We start from the raw sequence: 20468 nt of genomic DNA, 5'->3' as shown, positions 1-20468 counted from the left end.
TAAAAGATTATCACTGCATTTCACATATTAACGTCATATAACTACATTCATATACCCTATAGGGTAGACATGATCAATTCCACTTTCACACTTGTGAAAATGGTCTTGGAGAAGTTGGGGCCCAAGGTCAAAGAGCTGGTAAATCACAAGTTTGGCGTCAGGCCCAGTTTTTCGGATGCAGGCAGCCCAGACGTGACAAGAAGCATGCAGCACACAGTTGGTGTGCAAAGGGCACCAATCTGACGTCAGGAGACCTGAGCACCAACCTCCCAAGTCCATTCTTTCACTTTAGTCACTCAATTGTCTTCTTTCAAAAATGGGGGTGACATTACGCACCCTCTTTACCTGGAAAGGTTATTGCCAGGATCCCAGGAGCCAACAGTGCCAAAGTCCTCTGGGTAAGGGCAGAGGTGCCCAAGTGGAGATCAGGAAAACTAGTTAAGAGAAGGGACCCAGGATCAGGAAGGGAAGTGAGGGATTGGAGGATCACAATCAGGGAAACCCAGCAGGTGGTTTTGCGGTGGAAGAATAAGCTGCTGGAGCTGTTTAGAAGATGAAAGAGTGAACTAAAAGAAGGGCCTTTGAGTGTGTTCAGCTGTTTTGGGTTGATGGCTTGGGATACTGACGCAGGAGTGTCTCGCATGGCCTAGACCCACTCTTATACAGGGCCCCCAAGAGACCTCCAATAGCTTTGTCGATGATGTGAGGGGTTTATCACATTTTAAAAAAATATCCTTGTGGGATAAAATTAAAAATTAGCAATTTTGTTACAGTCCTGTCAATTAAAACTGTTTTTTTTTCTTACTGCTCCAAGTGTGGGAATCATTGTTCTAACATACTCACAGTGTTGACTCATAACCACTGGTACAATGATGTGAAATTTAACTTATTCAATAACAACTATTAAGCATCTGCCCTGCACTCAGCACTCTCCCAGGTGTTGGGGATGCGGTGAAAAAAAAAACTCCATAAGATGTGCACCTGGTGGGCACATTCTTAACAAAGGACTTTTACATTGCACCAGTGGTTTATCCTCAATGTCATCACTTGCCAATTAGTGACTGCTCATTACAGACCCAGGAGCCAGGGTTCCTGGCAGGCACTCCCGTTCTCCCTCGGGCAGTCTTCCACCCTTTCTAGGTCTCAGTCTCCTCATCTGTAAAAACATGGACATCTGACTATAATTCATTTCAAGAGCCTGGGCCTAGTGAGGGGGGAGGGAAATAGCTAAGTTCTGGGTGGTGGACCAAAAAGCCAGATTTAAAGAAAAATGTCATTGATGGTTTTCGAAGAGACAGGTATGATGAAGGAAGGATGCAATCCCCGTGGACCTCCGGGATTTGCTTGGGGATCCACACTGGGAAATTCTTAATACATCAAGAGATGGCTCTGAGCTGGATTTCTACAAAGAAGAGTAAGGGCCGTATCCCATGCAAAGAACAATCCAGTAAAGCTTTGTATCCCATCAATCTAAGGAAAAGAATGGCTACTAGCTACTGAAAGCCAGCAGCATTTACAAATTACCTCTCACGGCCTTTGCCAGCTGCAGCGCTGAGTCTTCGCTTTCCTTCTCTTTTCTGACTCCTCTCAATAACTGCACATTTCTTAATATAATGTCACTGAGAAAGCAAAATAGACCTTGAATTTTTAGACTTCAATTTATAAAACACTTAGGTTCTAGAGGGGTTGTTTTTAAAGGACCGCCTAAATTGAAAATTGTACACGTTTTATTTATTTAGCTCCAAGATACTAAACACGCTTCATAGTGTCCCCATGGAAAGGCCCTTCTCAGCAGGACAGCCACTGATTCCAGAGTGAAAGGGAAGCAAGATGCGCTCCTTTCCTCTCGTCTGCCTGAGTGTCCACCAAATTTTTAAATCCATGCCCCCTGGCAAGCTTTAAAGGTGCAATTCTAAGACCCTCCCCTTTCCCCTCCCAGAAGGTGGCCACAGAGCTCGGCTCTGACCTGGAGAAGTGCAGGAAGCTGGGCTGGACCAGCTGGCCAGAGTCGGGTTGACGGGGAGTGGGGTGTCCAAGCAGGTGAATCACCATAGAGGATAAATCCCTTAGACCTCCCAAGGCCAAGGACGAGTCTCTCGGGGCCGCGGGCCCTTCAGGCTCTGCATGCAGAGACCTCGCTGGGGTCACCGGGATGCTTGGGAAAAGCACGCAGGAGTGACTTTAACACCTGCATCTGTTCTGTAAAATGGGGGGGGGGGGGGGGGGGGGGCGGCTTGTCCCCAAAGCCTTTATTCAAAAGGTGAGCCGGGTTAGGGGTTCTACGACTCTGCTAAGACGGCCAGGTGTAATACGAGGTTCCCTCCTCCACTCATCACCGAGCGCCCGTCCCCTTTACCTGCGGTCCGAGCCGCTCTGCTTGGCGTTCCCGGGGGACCCACCGAAGGGGCTGCTGCCGGGGCCGCAGCGCGGTGGCTCCCAAGACCCCCGCCGGCTCGCCCCGGGACCGAAGGAGGGGTACCCCGAGGAGGGGCGCGCCAGGTGCTTTCTGCCTGGGACGCCGATTTCCCGAAGAGGCGTGCGGGCCCCGCCGCAGTGCTCGGGTGGAGCGCAGACAATGCCGAACCAAACCCGCCGCGCCGACGCCGCATCCAAGCCGGACGCCCCGTCTCTGCACGCTGGGCAGGGGCGCCCGGGGGCGGGGCGTCTCCTCCGGTGCGAGCGCCGGGAAGGAAGGGGGTTCCAGCGACGCGGAGACCACGCCGGCTGACCTCACGGCGAGGAGCGCGCGGCGGGACCCGGCTCGGGCCAGGGGGCGCTGCAAGCCCGGGGAGGCGCGCCCGGGCGGGAGCCACGTGGGACACCTGTGTTCTGCACAGAGGGGAGGCGGGGAGCGCGGCGCCGGCCGACCCCGCTAGGGCCGCTCTCCCGAGGGCGCTGCATAGCTTTGCTGGGAAGCCAGCCCGCAACCGCCCCTCGCGTTTTTAAGCAACGCGTTGGCCATGGTCGGGAGACAAAGGTACTTCTGCTCTGGTCTCCCAGCCCCCGAGCGGTGCAGCAGGGAGCACTGTGCCATCCACCTTGGACTCCGCAGGATTTATTGCTTCGACCCTTGCGAAAATGCTGACTTTGGCATCGTTACTATTTGTCATGGCAGTTGCCCTTTGTTTACCTGTGTGTTCTGTTACTGCCGTTGAGCGGTAATAATTGAGCCTTTTGGCCAGCATCCTCGTTGAAATCTGGAAGGTGCCTTGATTTTTTTAAAAAATCAAATACCATAAAGCAAAAATAGCTCAGTCTGGCACAACACCTTGTGCATAGTACTCAAAAAAAAAGTCTCATTGCATAATCTATAGTTTCCATACTTCATTAAAAAAAAGTGTCATTGCATAACGTGTGCTCATTACAAAAAAAAAAAAAAAAAATTAGGTTAAGCAAACCACACCTACTCCACCACCCAGAGATAATCCCTGTTAACTTCATGGTGTTTCTTCTTCCAGCATCAGTCTACTCAAAATTTTATTGTTAGCTCATTCCATGCATGGGCTTCCCTGGTGGCTCAGTGGTAAAGAACCTGCCAGCCAATGCAGGAGAAGTAAGAGACTGGGGTTCGATTCCTGGGTCAGAAAGATCCCCTGGCAAAGGAAATGGGAACCCGTTTCTTGCGTGGGAAATCCAATGGACAGAGGAACCTGGCAGGTTACTGTCCTTGAGGTCGCAGAAGAGTCCAACATGACTTCATGACTAAACAGCAGCAGCAATGGCACCCCACTCCAGTACTCCTGCCTGGAAAATCCCATGGACGGAGGAGCCTGGCAGGCTGCAGTCCATGGGGTCGCTAAGAGTCAGACACGACTGAGCGACTTCACTTTCACTTTTCACTTTCATGCATTGGAGAAGGAAATGGCAACCCGCTCCAGTGTTCTTGCCTGGAGAATCCCAGGGACGGGGAAGCCTGGTGGGCTGCCGTCTATGGGGTCGCACAGAGTCGGAGACGACTGAAGTGACTTACCTTACCTTCCATGTATAGTGTATCATAGCCAGCTTTTCTTTGTCCCTTTTGACATCTTTATGTGGCTTTTATCCACTTACAATGTTCTAGTGTGCTTAACCTACTATCAACTTTTAATTTTAATCTTTAGATATTTGTGTTTTTGCCCAGTAACTCCCTGGAGGAAACTGCAAGAATAATGTACAATTCTTAGATATATATGTATATAAGTACATACACACACTCTAGGGTATATATACAAGTTAAGGCTTTTGATGTGTATTATCAAGTTGCCGACCAGGAAGACTGGCCTGTTTCTTCTTTTCCAAGCTCCTCCCCCATTATTCTTATCTGATGGACTAATAACAATTTTGCTTTTACACTGTCCTTCTTCAGAAAATTCTAAATATATTTCCCCCTGTGGTTCTCAGTTGGTTTACAACCTTTTCAGTATTGACAGCTTCCAGTGAAAGTGGCCCAGGGTAAAGTTGGTGTTGCAAATTTCAGTAAAGAGGGGGAAAGGTCTTCATTTTTTCACTCATTTATTCCTCCCAATATTTACTGGGCACCCAGATGAAAAAACAGTCAACCAGAACAGCATAATTAAGGCATGAGCATCTGTGAAGGGGACTCATCTTCAGGGAGGGAGGCATGGTTTCTCTAGATGGGCACTGTCCCACAGAAACGGGCTGTGAGCCACACAGGTAACAGTAAATGGTCTAGTAGCTGTATTAAAGTGAACTTAATAACCTAGTAGATCCAAAACATCTCCACAGGTAATCAAGGTGAGATATTTTAAGCTGTGCATGCACACTCTGTCACTTGAGTCATGTCCCACTCTTTGCGACCCTGTGGACTGTAGTCCACCAGGCTCCTCTGTCCATGGGATTCTCCAGGCAAGAATATTGGAGTGGGTTGCCAAGCCCTCCTCCAGGAGGTCCTCCCGACCCAGGGATTGAATCTGGGTCTCCCTCATTGCAGGCAGATTCTTTACTTTCTGAGCCACTCGAGAAGTCCCATTTTAAGCCAAGTCTTTGAAATTCTGCTGTATCTTACATTTACAGCAGATCTCCTTTGCACTAGCCAGATTATAAGTATTCAAGAGCCACAAGTGGTGAGTAGCCCATGCCACTCTAGACAGAGCAGGGGTTTGAGGTGAGCAGACCAAGTCCTGGCCAAAGTGGGAATTTCATGGCCCTCTCACCTACTTGTTCTGACTGGTTGTTAACAAGTTACCAGCACACCTTTGCCTAAGCGAATTTACTTTAGAGAAGCTACATTTTAATTCTGGATAGCCTGACAGCTTTATATCTGGGGTTTTCATTCCATGATTAAGAAGTAAAAAAGCTGAAACTATAAATACTGGTGGAGACACTGAAACAGAGCAGGACCCTTGGTCCTGGGGGACTATGACCTCAGTCAGTCTTTTGTCTGTAAGAAAACTTCAGCCAAAGAATAAATTTAATCAGAGAAGTGAGAAGAGGCAGAAACAAAGGTAAACAGCCAAACAAGATTAAGTAATAATAGTTTAGTCATTAAGCGTAATCAAGGATTTTTAGTTCCTTTTCAAGGGCTATAGATAATATTGTGAGCCATATCCTCTGAACTATCTTATAGAGACTAAAATCCCAACCAGGTGGAAGACGTTAACCACATGAAGACATGCAGCCATGATATCCAGATCAGATCAGATCAGATCAGTCACTCAGTCGTGTCCGACTCTTTGCGACCCCATGGATTGCAGCACGCCAGGCCTCCCTGTCCATCACCAACTCCTGGAGTTCACTGAGACTCACGTCCATCGAGTCAGTGATGCCACCCAGCCATCTCATCCTCTGTCGTCCCCTTCTCCTCTTGCCCCCAATCCTTCCCAGCATCAGAGTCTTTTCCAATGAGTCAACTCTTCGCATGAGGTGGCCAAAGTACTGGAGTTTCAGCTTTAGCATCATTCCTTCCAAAGAAATCCCAGGGCTGATCTCCTTCAGAATGGACTGGTTGGATCTCCTTGCAGTCAATTCTGAGAGCTGGTCTCAAAGAAATGGAAACAAACTGACCCTGGAACTAAAGACTAATTATACTTAAATCAAGATGACACTGATCAAACCACCACATGACCAATTTCAAAGTGACTGTCAGAGCCGTTTCTTCATGTAGTCCCTTCCCTTTACCTATAAAAGCTTTTGCCCACTGATTGTCAGTGTGGGGGAGGGGAATCAGCCTTTGGACAGGAGTCTGCCCTCCTCTCAGGTTGTCAGCATTGAAAATAAAGCAAATTTCTTTTCCAGCAACTTTGCCTCTTTCTTGGCTTCAGAGTGATGAGCAGCTGGACCCCCACTTTGGGTAACAATATTAGTTGCTTCAAACGCCTTCAATCCAAGTTTAATCACCTGTGCCTTTTCACCAGGTATGTGTGGGAGGAGGCAGAAAAGCCAGTGGCCCAAGCTGTGGAGGGTGCTGAGTGGTTGACTAGCAGGGGTAGAAGCTTTTAACACAGAGAGAAGCTGGGCAACTACTTTCGTCATTCACGGCAATCCCTGCTTTGTGGAAATTTAAAAAATAGTCACCGTGAAAGATCTTCATCCCAAAGAGCTTGTGAGCCCCTTGTTTCCAAGGACTTGGCAGACTCATCCTGTGGCCCCAGTGCCCAGGGGCATAGTGAAAGTTGCTCAGTCATGTCTGACTCTTTGTGACCCCGTGGGCTATACAGTCCATGGAATTCTCCAGGCCAGAATACTGGAGTGGGTAGCCTCTCCCTTCTAAGGGAATCTTCCCGACCCAGGGAACGAACCCAGGTCTCCCACATTGCAGGTGGATTCTTTACCAGCTGAGCCACCAGCGAAGCCCAAGAAATCAAAATGTGAATTAATTTGTGATCTTCCCTGTAGGGCATGTCTCAGTTGTAAACACACAAGGCATGATGACAACTTTGAATTCCACGAAGAGATAAAGGCAGACTTCAGCTCTTAGCAATGTGCAGAGGGAGACGTCCCTTTGGAGACGAGGAGGCATGGGATTCCCCGTCCAGCTTTCTTCCCTACTGGCTTTCTGATAGAGATAAGATGCTTCATTTTTGACTGTTAAGGTTCCTGGACTACAAAATTAAAAGTTGATGGGCATGGTAGTTCCCAAACTTACAGAAGCCCAATTCAAATTCTTTGCATGCTGTCCCCCAAATGATGAAGCAAGGTGAAGCACATATTTAAAAATCCTGAGGAGGATTCCTAACAGAGCCACAAAACTTGTTTCTTTTCCAGAACTCTGTTAAAAAATAAAAGCATAGGAAACTGCCTATTAAATGGCAAGGAAACCATCTCAGAGAAAATGAAAGGCTTGGTTCTCAAGTAGTCCATAGGCAATAAATGAAGCCAGAGCAAAAACTGTGGCGCTCATGGCAGCGACAGGAAACAAAGGCATGGCCAGGGGCATGAGGAACAGAAATACAGCCATCTCACAGCTGAAGACCCTTAGGTTTGGGGCAGGCACCAACTGTTGTTCTTAGGGTGAAAGTATCTCCAGTCCTTAAGACAGTGAGAAAAATTATGCAGAAGATATATCTGGATTTGCTTTTAGAAAATGTGATGCCTTCTGGCTACTAGTGAGTATGGCATGTCTACAAAGGCAAAGGCTTGGGTAACATTTCGTCATTCAATCTACATCCAATACCACAGAAGCACTAAGTCAATGCCATGAAATTAAAAGATGCGTGCTGCTTGCAAGAAAAGCAGTGACCAACCTAGGCAGCATATTAAAAAGCAGAGACGTTACTTTGCTGACAAAGGTCCATCTAGTCAAAGTTACGCTTTTTCCAGCAGTCAAGTATGGATGTGAGAGTTGGACCATAAAGAAAGCTGAGCACTGAAGATGCTTTTCAACTGTGGTGTTGGAGAAGACTTTTGAGAGTCCCTTGGACTGCAAGATCAAACCAGTTAATCCTACAGGAAATCAGTCCTGAATATTCACTGGAAGGACTGATGCTGAAGTGCCAATTCTTTGGCCACGTGATGCAAAGAACTGACTCCTTGGAAAAGACCCTGATACTGGGAAACATGGAAGGCAGAAGGAGAATGGGATGACAGAGGGTGAGATGGTTGGATGGCATCATTAACTTGATGGACAGGAGTTTGAGCAAGCTCCGGAAGTTGGTGATGGACAGGGAAACCTGGTGTGCTGCAGTCCATGGGGTTGCAAAGAGTCCGACACAACTGATTGAACTGAATGCTTCCAAATTTTGTATCTTTAGTTTTCACATACATGTGCATGCCCTAATATAAGTATTCATTGAACGCATTTTCAGAGGAATCTGGGTATACCCTTGGAGGTGGCGAAGTAGGCACTGCCTGACCTATAATCGACCTCACAGACCATCCCATTTCCTCAGTTCAGTTCAGTCAGTAGCTCAGTTGTGTCCGACTCAAGCAGAGTTGACTCATTAAACACAAGTTCCTGAAGGCTGCTGTCTTTTGGCTTTGTTTTTTCAAATAAGAGGAACTGGAGGGCAGCCTGTGGTTCCAATTGTGCAGTTAGGAGTTGTAGGATGGTTTTTGCTTGCTGGAATTAAACAAAGATTCAGATTTGGCAAGACTTCTGCCCATTTGCACAGGATAAGAGTGGTAGAAGTCCCACCCAGAGAAGTGCTTACCCTTTTTCTATGCCTGAACATTGTTCAAGCTACCCTGTAGGCAAGCGGTCTAACTTCCCTAGGAAGGCTCTCAAATCTTGGCAGTAGCTTTCACATAACCTAGAATTGGTTTCATTTAAGGCTTAGCTGCCCAGCCTCAGTCACTTTCATATGCTTTCACCTTCAGGTGCTGGCGTCAGTTCAGTTCAGTCGCTCAGCTGTGTCTCAGTCGCTCAGCTGTGTCTGACTCTTTGGGACCCCATGGACTGCAGCACGCCAGGCTTCCCTGTCCATCACCTACTCCCAGAGCTTGTTCAAACTCCTGTTCATCGAGTCAGTGATGCCATCCATCTCATCCTCTGTTGTCCCCTTCTCCTGTCTTCAACCTTTCCCAGCATCAGTGTCTTTTCCAAGGAGTCAGTTCTTTGCATCAGGTGGCCAAAGTATTGGAGTTATTGGGCTAATCCTAGAAGAGCTCAATTTGCCAAACCTGGGCAGTTGCAGCTGTGCTGCCGATAAGCCCACCAGTTACACACTCAGTTCATCGCCCTGGGCTGGCAGCCTCAGAGTGGCAGGCTTCACAGTGACTTTATTCCTCCTCTACAATTTGGCAGTTTAGGGCTCTGCTGAGAATGATCCTCAGGTTCTCTGGAGCAGGAGAGCTTGAGTTTAGACTATCCCTCACCCTCGTTCACAATCTTGAAATTTTCACATTTCCAGCAGCCCTAGAAAAACACATTCCACCAAAAGAAAAGGCATACCAACTATGTCTTCTTCCCCTAACCGCCTCCCCCCCCACCCCCACCACTATCCTTAATCCATGCATGGTTAAGAATCTCTTCTCTTGCAAAACAGATCTGATTCGTCTCAATATACAAGGCCTCTGCCAAGGAATAAACTATTTGATTATCTGGTCTCAGCTCTAGAGTACTTCTCTATGAGTGAACTAGGGATTCTGAGGAAACCCCAAGACTGGGATTGGCGCATGTGACAGACCATACATGGCCCTACTGGGTGATAAACACATCACTAACCTCAGTGCCAGGACACAGCTGGAGCTCGATAAACATGTGAATGTGAAAGATCGAAACAAGATCTGGTGGTCCAGTGTGAAAATATGCTGAATCAATCCAGGAGATATTCAATCCATCTAGTGTGAGACTAGCTGAATCATCAGGTAATGTTAAACTGCATTTAATTTAAACTGTTTCTATCCCAATTTCCAGTCTGTACCATAGGATCAAACCCTGGGATCTGATGAACTTTGACTTGAGCGTTCCTTAGTGTGTTCTGTGACATATCCCTAACTTCCCTTAATAAAAAGGACAGTTCTGTGATTCCACAGATTTCATTTGCATTTGCACTGTGGAAGGAACTGAACAGAGTATGAACAAACTCAGTGCCCAGTGCTCCTAGTACGTGCCAGTAAGAAAAGGAAATTAGCAAAATGCTGCTGGTGATAACAACACAAGGGAAATCTGGCTGTAAAGTAAAAGGATTTTATTGGGCACAGCAGCTTAAATTTTTATCTCATAGAAGCATATCAATGTTTGAACAACTTTTTACATGAGGTAAAACTCCATTTAATCTAGCTAACACATATTACCAGCAAAGGTACATTTTAAAAGAACAAACAAACAAAAAAAAACCAAAGTCAAGTTTCTTCTTTGAGTTGGTGACATCTTCTTAGGCTTTCACAGTCTGATACTTAAATTGTGGAAAAATTCCCAAACAGAAACTTATGGGCTGGCAGGAAGGCTGGCTGGCCCATAATTCCGCACATGTGAGTTTACAGAGTTTAAGATGTCTTTATGTGCTTCAAGAAAAATATATACTCTAACTTGGCTTTTTACATTAAGCTGTTAACTGTTCTCCAGGAATCTGTGCTTCAGAAAATGTAAATTCCACTACACTAAAAATCCAAGTGGCCACAGATTTGGAAAGGTACCTATGGATGGCAGGAGCAGAAACTGCCTTCCCGGTCAGAGTGGGCGAGAGCCCAAGGGCAGACTGTGCCCATGGGCTAAAAGAAAAGTGATCTCAGTGAGGACGGACAGAGAGAAACTGATGACCTCAGAGTGGACAGGAAAAGAAGGGCAGAGACTCGAGCAACAACAAACCAAAGAACTTTTATTATGTGGAAGAGACAGGCTGTGACAGGGAGAGCAGGGTGTATTTTACTATGAAACACATCAAACATACAGAGAGAAGTCCAAAAAATACAACTTGTGTATCTAACAACTAAACTGACCCAGTATTAACCTGAAACCATATTTTCTTCAGCACCTTTAAGTAATAAAAAGCTCTATGTAGACTAGACAGCCCCTATGTATCCCTTCCCGATGCTCCCATGTACTTACTGTGTATCTTTAATGTGAGACTGAGAGGATGCATTTAGAGGGGGGAAAAAAACCTACCCAACCTAGACAGAAGAATGGTAAGCAAACAAAAATGCAGACATAAAAGGTCATTAAAGATAAAGTTTCCAACAAACAAAAACACAAGATGCAGTACTTTCTCTCCTAAATCTAGCCTTTGCTACTTCCTGTCTTGTAAGTGTTGATCTTCGAGAGAGGCTGTATCTGCAAGACAAAAATCGATTCTCAGTATGCCTTATACAAAAACCCAGTCACTGTGGTTCTTAATATCTATTTTAAGTACAAGAAAACCAAATACTCACTTTTAATCTGAAATTCCACATTTCCTTCAGTCAGATCTGCCAGTTAAAAAAACTCACCACTGCAATAACAGGGCTTTATGTTCAGTATAGCTGTTTGTACTCCCCTTCACAGATATGCTCCCCTCCAAAAATAAAAAATATTTTATACTAACCTGTGTGCTGAAATACTTAAATCTCTGATGAAGAGATTACAGTTTTATGTTCCCATACCACACCATTCCTAGTTCAGCAATATTACAATTATATATATATGACATACGCATGCATGCTCAGTCGTATTTGAGTCTCTGTGACCTCATGGGCTATAGCACATCAGGCCCCTCTGTCCATGGGATTTTCCCAGCAAGAATACTGGAGTGGGTTGCCATTCTCCTCCAGGAGCGTCTTCTCAACTCAGGACCAGAGTTTTATGTTCTTGTAAGTGTATAACTCTTAGTTCAGCAGTTTTACAATTAAACTACTAACAAATTTTTGCAATCAGCAGTTCATGATCTGAGCCACAGTCAGCTCCTTGTTTTTGCTGACTGTATACAGCTTCTCCATCTTTGGCTGCAAAGAATATAATCAATCTGATTTTGGTATTGACCATCTAGTGATGTCCATGTGTAGAGTCGTCTCTTGTGTTGCTGGAAGAGGGTGTTTGCCATGACGAGTGCATTCTCTTGGCAAAACTCGGTTGTCCTTTGCCCTGCTTCATTTTGTATTTCAAGGCCAAACTTGCCTGTTACACCAAGTACCTCTTGACTTCGTACTTTTACATTCTAGTCCCCTATGATCAAAAGCCCATCTTTTTTTGGTGTTCCTTCTAGAAGGTCTTGTAGGTCATCTTAGAACTGTTCAACTTCAGCTTCTTCAGCATTAGTGGTTGGGGCACAGACTTGGATTACTGTGATATTGAATGGTTTGCCTTGGAAACGAACAAGAGATCATTCTGTCATGTTTGAGACTGTACCCAAGTACTGCACTTCAGACTCTCTTGTTGACTATGAGGGCTACTCCAATTCTTCTAAGGGATTCTTGCCCACAGTAGTAGATATAATGGTCATCTGAATTAAATTCACCCATTCCAGTCCATTTTAGTTCACTGATTCCTAAAATGTCAATGTTCACTCTTGCCATCTCCTGTTTGACCACTTCTAATTTACCTTGATTCATGGACCTAACATTCCAGGTTTGTATGCAATATTGTTCTTTATAGCATTGGACTTTACTTTCATCACCAGTCACACCCACAACTGGGCATTGTTTTAATTTTGGCTCCATCTCTTCATTCTTTCTGGAATAATTTTTCCACTCTTCTCCAGTATGATATTGGGCACCTACCAACCCGGGGAGTTCATCTTTCAAGTCATATCTTTTTGCCTTTTCATACTGTTGATGGGATTCTCAAGGCAAGAATACTGAAGTGGTTTGCCATTCCCTTCTCCCTTTTCCTTACTGCAAAATTCAGACTTAAATTGAAGAAAGTAGGGAAACCACTAGACAGACCATTCGGGTATGATCTAAATCAAATCCCTTACGATTATACAGTGGAAGTGACAAATAAGTTCAGGGGATTAGATCTGATAGACAGAGTGCCTGAAGAACTATGGATGGAGGTTCATGACACTGTATAGGAGGCAGTGATCAAGACCATCTCCAAGAAAAAGATATGCAAAAAGGCAAAATGGTTGTCTGAGAAGGCCTTACAAATAGCTGAGAAAAGGAGAGAAGCTAAAGGCAAAGAGGAAAGCTAAGATATACCCATATGAGTGCAGAGTTCTAAAGAATAGCAAGGAGAGATAAGAAAGCCTTCTTCAATGATCAATGCAAAGAAATAGAGGAAAACAATAGAATGAGCAAGACCAGAGATCTCTTCAAGAAAATTAAGAGATACCAAGGGAACATTTCATGCAAAGATGGGCACAATAAAGGACAGAAATGGCATGAACCGAACAGAAGCAGAAGATATTAAGAAGAGGTGGCAAGAATACACAGAAGAACTATACAGAAAAGATCATGATCCAGATAACCACGATGGTGTGATCACTCACCTAGAGCCAGACATCCTGGAATGTGAAGTCAAGTGGGCCTTAGGAAGCATCACTATGAACAAAGCTAGTGGAAGTGATGGAATTCCAGTTGAGCTATTTCAAATCCTGAAAGCTGATGCTGTGAAAGTGCTGCACTCAATATGCCAGCAAATTTGGAAAACTCAGCAGTGGCCACAGGACTGGAAAAGGTCAGTTTTCATTCCCATCCCAAAGAAAGGCAATGCCAAAGAATGTTCAAACTACCTCACAATTGCACTCATCTCACACGCTAGCAAGTAATGCTCAAAATTCTTCAAGCCAGGCTTTAACAGTACATGAACTGTGAAGTTCCAGATGTTCAAGCTGGATTTAGAAAAGGCAGAGGAACCAGAGATCATATTGTCAACATCTGGTGGATCATCGAAAAAGAAAGGGAGTTCTAGTAAACCATCTACTTCTGCTTTATTGACTACACCAAAGCCTTTGACTTTGTGGATCACAACAAACCGTGGAAAATTCTTCAAGAGATGGGAATGCCAGACCACTTTACCTGTCTCCTGAGAAATCTGTATGCAGGTCAAGAAGCAACAGTTAGAACCAGACATGGAACAATGGACCGGTTCCAAATATTTCAAGGTTGTATAATGTCACTCTGTTTATTTAACTTATATACAGATTACATCATGCAAAATGCTGGGCTGGATAAAGCACAGCTGGGATCAAGATTGCAAGGAGAAATATCAATAACCTCAGATATGCGGCAACCCTTGTGACAGAAAGCAAAGAGGAACTAAAGAGCCTCTTGATGAAAGTGAAAGAGGAGAGGGAAAAAGTTGGGTTAAAGCTCAACATTGAGAAAACGAAGATCATGGCATCCGGTTCCATCACTTCATGGGAAATAGATGGGGAAACAGTGGAAACAGTGTCAGACTTTATTTTTGGGGGCTCCAAAATCACTGCAGATGGTGACTGCAGCCATGAAATTAAAAGACGCTTGTTCCTTGTAAGAAAAGCTATGACCAACCTAGACAGCATATTAAAAAGCAGAGACATTACTTTGCTAACAAAGGTCCATCTAGTCAAGGCTATGGTTTTTCCAGTAGACATGTATGGATGTGAGAGCTGGACCATAAACAAAGCTGAGCACTGAAGAATTGATGCTTTTGAACTGTGGTGCTGGAGAAGACTCTTGAGAGTCCCTTGGATAGCAAGGAGATCCAACCAGTCCATCCTAAAGAAGATCAGTTCTGGGTGTTCATTGGAAGGACTGATGCTGAAGCTGAAACTGCAATACTTTGGCCACCTGATGCAAAGAACTGACTCATCTGAAAAGACCCTGGTGCTGGGAAAGATTGAGGGCAGGAGGAGAAGGGGACAGTGGAGGATGAGATGGTTGGATGGCATCACCAACACAATGGACATGGGTTTGAGTGGATTCCAGGAGTTGGTGATGGACAGAGAGGCCTGGTTTGCAGCGATTCATGGGGTCGCAAAGAGTCGGAAATGACTGAGCGACTAAACTGAATTGAACTTCAATATATTTAGAAACAGAAAACACTGGTTTCATCTGAACTTGTATATGCAACACTCAATACTCCTATGGGGGAAAAAAACTTATTTCAAAGATAAAAAGATAAAAGCACATACAAGTTAATCAACTTGATTAAAAATATGATGACTTGGTGTTAGGACTAAATGCCAGAAGTTCATGTCATTGCATGTTCCCCAATCTATGAAATTTAAAGTATCATCAAATTTCCGATTTTAAACTCAAGTAGACAAAACAGCTGTTAGTATAAAAACAATGTATTAGAAAGGATTGAAAGTTGGAATTGCAAGTTAGCATTTATTTTAAAAAGTAACCCAAAACTTGTGAAGTAAATAAATCATCTCAAAATCAATCATGAGAATCAAACCTGATGATCCTACATGAATGACAGTTAGCTTAGAACTTAGTCATACTTTCTCAGAAACAGAAAGAAAACAACTGTGCATTAACACATGGCGAATACATGTGACCCTGGTAGGTACCTTCTTAAGAACTGCTATACTCACAGAGCCCCAGAGAGCAGGAGGACCTCGGGAGCTCCTTGCAATGGTCAGATACAAACTGCACTTTAGCCTGCCAGAGTGCAGGAATTAAGTCAAAGTTTCTTGCTTTTAGTTGAAATTCTATCAATTCAAAGTGCCAAGAAGGACAACTTCATTTTGACCAGAAGTCCTAATTGGTTACTGATCCCAAAACACGTTCCAAGGGTCATCTCAGATCACAGCATCCCAGGCAGAAAAAAGAAAAAGCAGCAGCAAGGGAACCACTATTTAAAATCCACTATGGGTTTACCTACGACCGATGGCAGATTCGTGTTGATGTATAGCACAAACCAACACAATGCTGCAAAGCAATTATCCTTCAATTAAAAAGAAAAAATAAATAAAACCCACTGGTAGCATCTTTAACCACTAGAGTCACCGCAGCGAAGAAGGAAGAATATGCTTTGTTCTGAAATGAAATCTACCACTGCAGCCCATTTTCTTGACTCCTCAGAACTTCTTCACAAAAAGTATTAACCATCTCCATAGAAGTGTGTACAAGGAAGTGTTAATTTCACTCTAGACACAAAGAATTTCAGGCTAAGCTTGACCTCACGACAATTTTTACATATCCCTGCACATAACATCACGAGCTTTCTCTATGTCAAGCAACAGTAAGGACAGGATGGCCCTGGACTCAGTTCCATAAGCAGTGTCAAAGGGAGGCTACCAAACAAAACCTAGGAAGATGGCAGAATCATTATAGCCAGCCCTCCGATCCTCAGACCACAGAGTACAGCACAGCCTCTAAACACATACTCTGCCCTGAGAAAAAGATGGGTAATGTCCTGTTGGGGGTTGCCTAAGAGAAAAAACATCAAATTTAACTTACTTTGTAACAGTTTTTTCATTTCAATAAATTTATTTTGATTGGTTGGATTGTTTAAAAGGAAGAGAAGAATTTGCTCATGCTTTTCAACCTGAGGGTAAGAAAGAAAATAGTGTTATTTCATTCCTTAAAATGTTGGGAGTATAATTTCACTTTAAGAAATTTACCCACTTGTTTCTGTAGCTTCATGCAGCAGCAGTTCATCCTGTCTGCTGTTTCTAAAAGCAAATGCAAAGAGCTGTTAGACCTCTTAGCTATAAATAACAGAAAAAAAAAAACAAAACAAAAAACAAACCCTGGAGTTTGAACATACACAAGCCTGCCCCGTGGGGCAGATCCTTTCCAACCACAAAGGAGTAGATGGATTAAACTTTTCATTGGTGCTTTAACGTTACCTACTACTCTGTCCTGGGTTCTACCCAATGAGTGCCCTCATCCTTCCAAGGTTTCAGGTCTTGCCTATCCTGCACAGTGTATCTCTTTCTGGTGGAGATCAGGCCTGCCTAATCATCTTATGAAATAACTAGTAAGACCCAGTCTCAAGTATACGAGTTCTTCTCACTTTGATCAGGATCAAAAGGAAGTGGGAAGTAACTCTGAATGCTTGACCTTTTTAAAGCTCGGAGCATTAATGCTATGGACAAGGCTGCTGAGCCTGATATAAGGAAAACCTGGACTGGGAGGCCGGATTCCTTCCAGGCTCCTCTTGAGGTGGCAACATGAGTCAGTACCCCACTGCCGGATTCATAGAAGAGGACGACAAGGGGAACAAACGTAGCCGTGAGAATAAAGATCAGACCTACTAAACTGAGTACATCTGTTCCTGATTACACTTACATCTGTTATTAATTAAACTTGAAAAAACAATACCTGTATTTACAGCAGCTGGCTTTTTAGATGTGATGTTTTTTGCCAGACCATACATCACCAGCTTATCAGCTATATTGATAGTACCATTCTCGGAACACTTCTCAACTGACACCGTGTGGACATTCTTGACAACTCCTTTTACAGAAATAATTACATTCTGATTCAACATGAAATTCTTCAGTAGCTCCATCATTAGGTGAGAACATCTTCCATTCAATTCCATTAGTCCTGGAAAAAAATTGAGTATTAATCAACGTTTCTAAAATATAATATTTAACTTAATTGTCTAAGGATAATAAACAAAAGGCTCACTGATTTTAGCTAGCTTTAGTTACGTATGCTGTAATATACAACTACTGCTGCATTCAAATAAATCAAACTTGACAAATATTCCTCACTCCCTATTATGTGTCAGGCACTAGTGAAGAGAAAGTCACTCAGTTGTTTCCTACTTTTTGTGACCCCATGGACTATACAGTCCATTGAAATTCTCCAGGCCAGAGTACCAGACTGGGTAGCCTTTCCCTTCTCCAGGGGATCTTCCCAACTCAGGGATCGAACCCAGGTCTCCTGCATTGCAGGTGTATTCTTTATCAGCCAAGCCACAAGAGAAGCCCAAGAATACTAGAATGGGTAGGCTATCCTTTCTCCAGGGGATCTTCCCGACCCAGGGACTGAACCAGGGTCTCCTGCATTGCAGGCAGATTCTTTACCAGCTGAGCCATCAGGGGAGCCCTGTCAAGCACTCAATTTAGATCTAAAAGCCAGAACACTGACAAATGTCTGCCTGCGTGGACTTCTGTTCTAATGGGAGAAGCAAACAATGATAAAGAGAATTTTCTAACTTTCTGAGTCAAAACCAAAGTAGACTATGAGGCAGTCTGTTATTATCTGGTGGAACGTCTAGGTAAAGAATATAGGAGTAAGAATAAAAAGCTACTTTAGCATTTTGGTTCCTTTGGTTCAAATTCCAACTGAAAGGTTGGATAAATATGAAGATATACATAAGAGTACAATAGTAAGGTAGCCCAAAACAGTGTCATGTGAACATCTCTCGTCTGCAACAAAGCAGAAAGACTCCCACAAGAGAGGTCAGAGGAGTGAGCCCAGTTGGTCCTGGTTCTGCCACTTACTAGCTTTGCAACCTGAGGCCAACCAGAATCTCTGAGCCTTGACTTTTTGACACTAATCTGTGAAACCAAAGACAGAACGACTGAATATAATTTTTGTGAGAATGAAAGAAAGAATAAAAGACATGAGATTTTTTTTTTTGTAAACTCTGCTTGATATTTAGAAATCTGGACAGTTACTTAAAATACCCATTTGTTTCAGACTTAATGCTAAGAAGAAAGAAAAAAAAAAAATCCCACAGACACCCATACTGGAAAGTGATTTAATTGTCTACCGTCAAGGGAACACTTGATAATTTGGAAAGGAAGCTCCAGGTGCCTGGCAGAGATGGGCTGCACTCTGCAGAGAGGCAGGGTTTCGATGTTTCCATAGTCCGCATAGAGCACTCTCACGTCAGCATCTGATGTCCCCAGCACAATGGCACGGTACCAGCAATCATCGCCTAAAAACGGAATGGAGTTTCAGGTGAGAAGTTATATTCAATGAGGCCCTCCTCCCTTAAGGTGGTTATTCACAGTTACACTGACATCACTTGGAAATCCACACCAAGATTTCTGGTTTCATGCCAAGAAGTCTAGATTAAATACAAGCATCACCTCTACTTCTTGCAGATTCTACTGAAAAGACAGTTACAGGATTGAACAGAAAAAAAAAGGCTAAAACCACAAGGATAGAGAACAAGCGAGAAGACAATGTAAGGTTGGGAAGCTGGAAAGCAGATACATGAATGGAAATGACTTAGCAGAGCTCAACTGAAGCTGCTGTAAGGAAGCCGAGAAGCGTCCCAGTTTGCATTTCAAATCCCTAAGCAAGCAAGGCTCAATAATTGGTGCTACTCATTCAAAAGTAGGAGGAAAGACGAAACTGAGATGGTGACTGAATAGTGGAAGCAGAGTTCCTTCCCCAAGACATGTATATAAACTTTAGTTTATAAACACATTACACATAATAGCTATTTTTAAAGGTGCTGTAGCTTTATGATCAGCTCTGTGTTTACATGCTTTAATAACACTTAGAAAAGTCCCCCTTTCTAGGTAACGGCTCCTACCCACGAGCAGAAGACTAGTTTCTTCTCCAGAGAGGACGAACCAGAGACTATGGACTGGGGAACATGAGGCAGAGCAGAGGATAGAGTTTACAAGATCCCTGTCAGGCAAGTCACGCACTTCAGGCAGCAGACGACCATCTCAAGCAAAAGCACTTCAAGACACCAGCGTGAGGACTTCCCAGTGAAACAGCAGAGCCAGCCCACAGGGAAGCCCTCCAAGCAGACAAGCTCTGCCCCCACTCAAAGGAACTTCCAATTAGCTTCTTAGTGCCTCACCTTATAAAGATAAACAGCAAAGGATGGCCAAATAGAAGAAGAAAGAGAAGACCAGACCAAACAAACACGATCTCGAGGAAACAGAGGCCAAGGACAGAGGGAACCATGAAAATTAAAAGAATATGACCATCCTCAGAGAAATGACCTTCCATCCTTAGAACAGGTACAAGGAAGTGTTAAAACCACACACTTGAGAAACATAAAAACTACTGAAACAAAAAAAAAAATGTGGTATTAAAAATGAGGTAAGAAAGGCTGCAAGAGAAAACTGAGGAAACCTCTTGAACAGAACAAAAAAGATGAAATAGCAGAGGAAATTCAGCAGAAGAGTCTAAGCCCAACATTAGAAAACCTGAGCGTTCATAAAAGAGCAGAAAATGAAAGGAAGGAATAAAAAAAATTCAGGAAAAAATTTCAAAACAGAAGCTCCTAAATTTCAAGACTGAAGTGCCCACCCGGTGAGTGCTCGCTCAGTACAATGGTGGAAGGAAAACCAGTGCTGGGGGAAGTTCCTGGTTAGGACTCCACAACTTCACTGACGGGGCCCAGGTTCGATCCCTGGTTGGCGAACTAAGATTCCACAAGCTGTGTGGAGCAGCCCAAAAAAAGAAAGAAAGAAAACCAATGCTAAGTCACATCATAAAATTCAAAACTTGGGATGAAGAGATTACCACAAGTTCCAGAAAGAAGGAAAAAAATATGTACAGAGTTTGGAGAACCTCAATGACATCTACCTCTCCACCAGCAACACCTACAGCTAAAAGACGATATAAAAGCAACACCTTCAAAAATTTAAGAGGAAGATGATTTCCAACCTGGAATTCTATCTATAGGTAAGCTATTAAGAAACTATTAGGGTAGAATACTGTTTCAAACATGAAACATAACAGAAAACTTATTTTACACATACCTTTTCTCAGCTTCCAGAGGATGAGATATACCGAAATATTAAATCAAAAGTAAG

At 43.8% G+C, this 20468-nt stretch overlaps 2 protein-coding genes across 10 annotated transcripts in view; both read right to left on the bottom strand.

Annotated features, from left to right (window-relative positions):
• VWA2 (von Willebrand factor A domain containing 2) overlaps positions 1 to 3173 on the bottom strand; it is a 51983-nt gene extending 48810 nt beyond the window's left edge. Inside the window, exons 1-3 of one of the 6 annotated variants that reach the window (XM_044935285.2) lie at positions 2357 to 3173; positions 1525 to 1619; positions 346 to 434 (exon numbers count right to left, since the gene is read on the bottom strand). The gene's annotated coding sequence lies outside the window, so the exon portion shown is untranslated. The other 5 variants (XM_044935282.2, XM_044935283.2, XM_044935284.2 and 2 more) reach the window with 5 other exon arrangements.
• Positions 3174 to 10050: 6877 nt separating this feature from the next.
• Positions 10051 to 20468, bottom strand: part of TDRD1 (tudor domain containing 1) — a 56125-nt gene continuing 45707 nt past the window's right edge. For all 4 annotated transcript variants that reach the window (XM_044935007.1, XM_025273980.2, XM_044935006.1 and 1 more), the window contains 5 exons: positions 18455 to 18622; positions 17050 to 17277; positions 16351 to 16397; positions 16183 to 16270; positions 10051 to 11149 (listed from right to left, as the gene is read on the bottom strand). In XM_044935007.1, coding sequence (XP_044790942.1) covers positions 11106 to 11149; positions 16183 to 16270; positions 16351 to 16397; positions 17050 to 17277; positions 18455 to 18622 — 575 coding nt within the window. In that variant the 3' untranslated portion in view covers positions 10051 to 11105. The remainder of the gene's footprint in view (positions 11150 to 16182; positions 16271 to 16350; positions 16398 to 17049; positions 17278 to 18454; positions 18623 to 20468) is intronic.

Source organism: Bubalus bubalis, chromosome 23 (genome assembly GCF_019923935.1).
Source record: "Bubalus bubalis isolate 160015118507 breed Murrah chromosome 23, NDDB_SH_1, whole genome shotgun sequence".
In the NCBI taxonomy this organism is placed as follows: Eukaryota; Metazoa; Chordata; class Mammalia; order Artiodactyla; family Bovidae; genus Bubalus; species Bubalus bubalis.
This window is presented reverse-complemented; position numbering and strand designations above follow the sequence as displayed.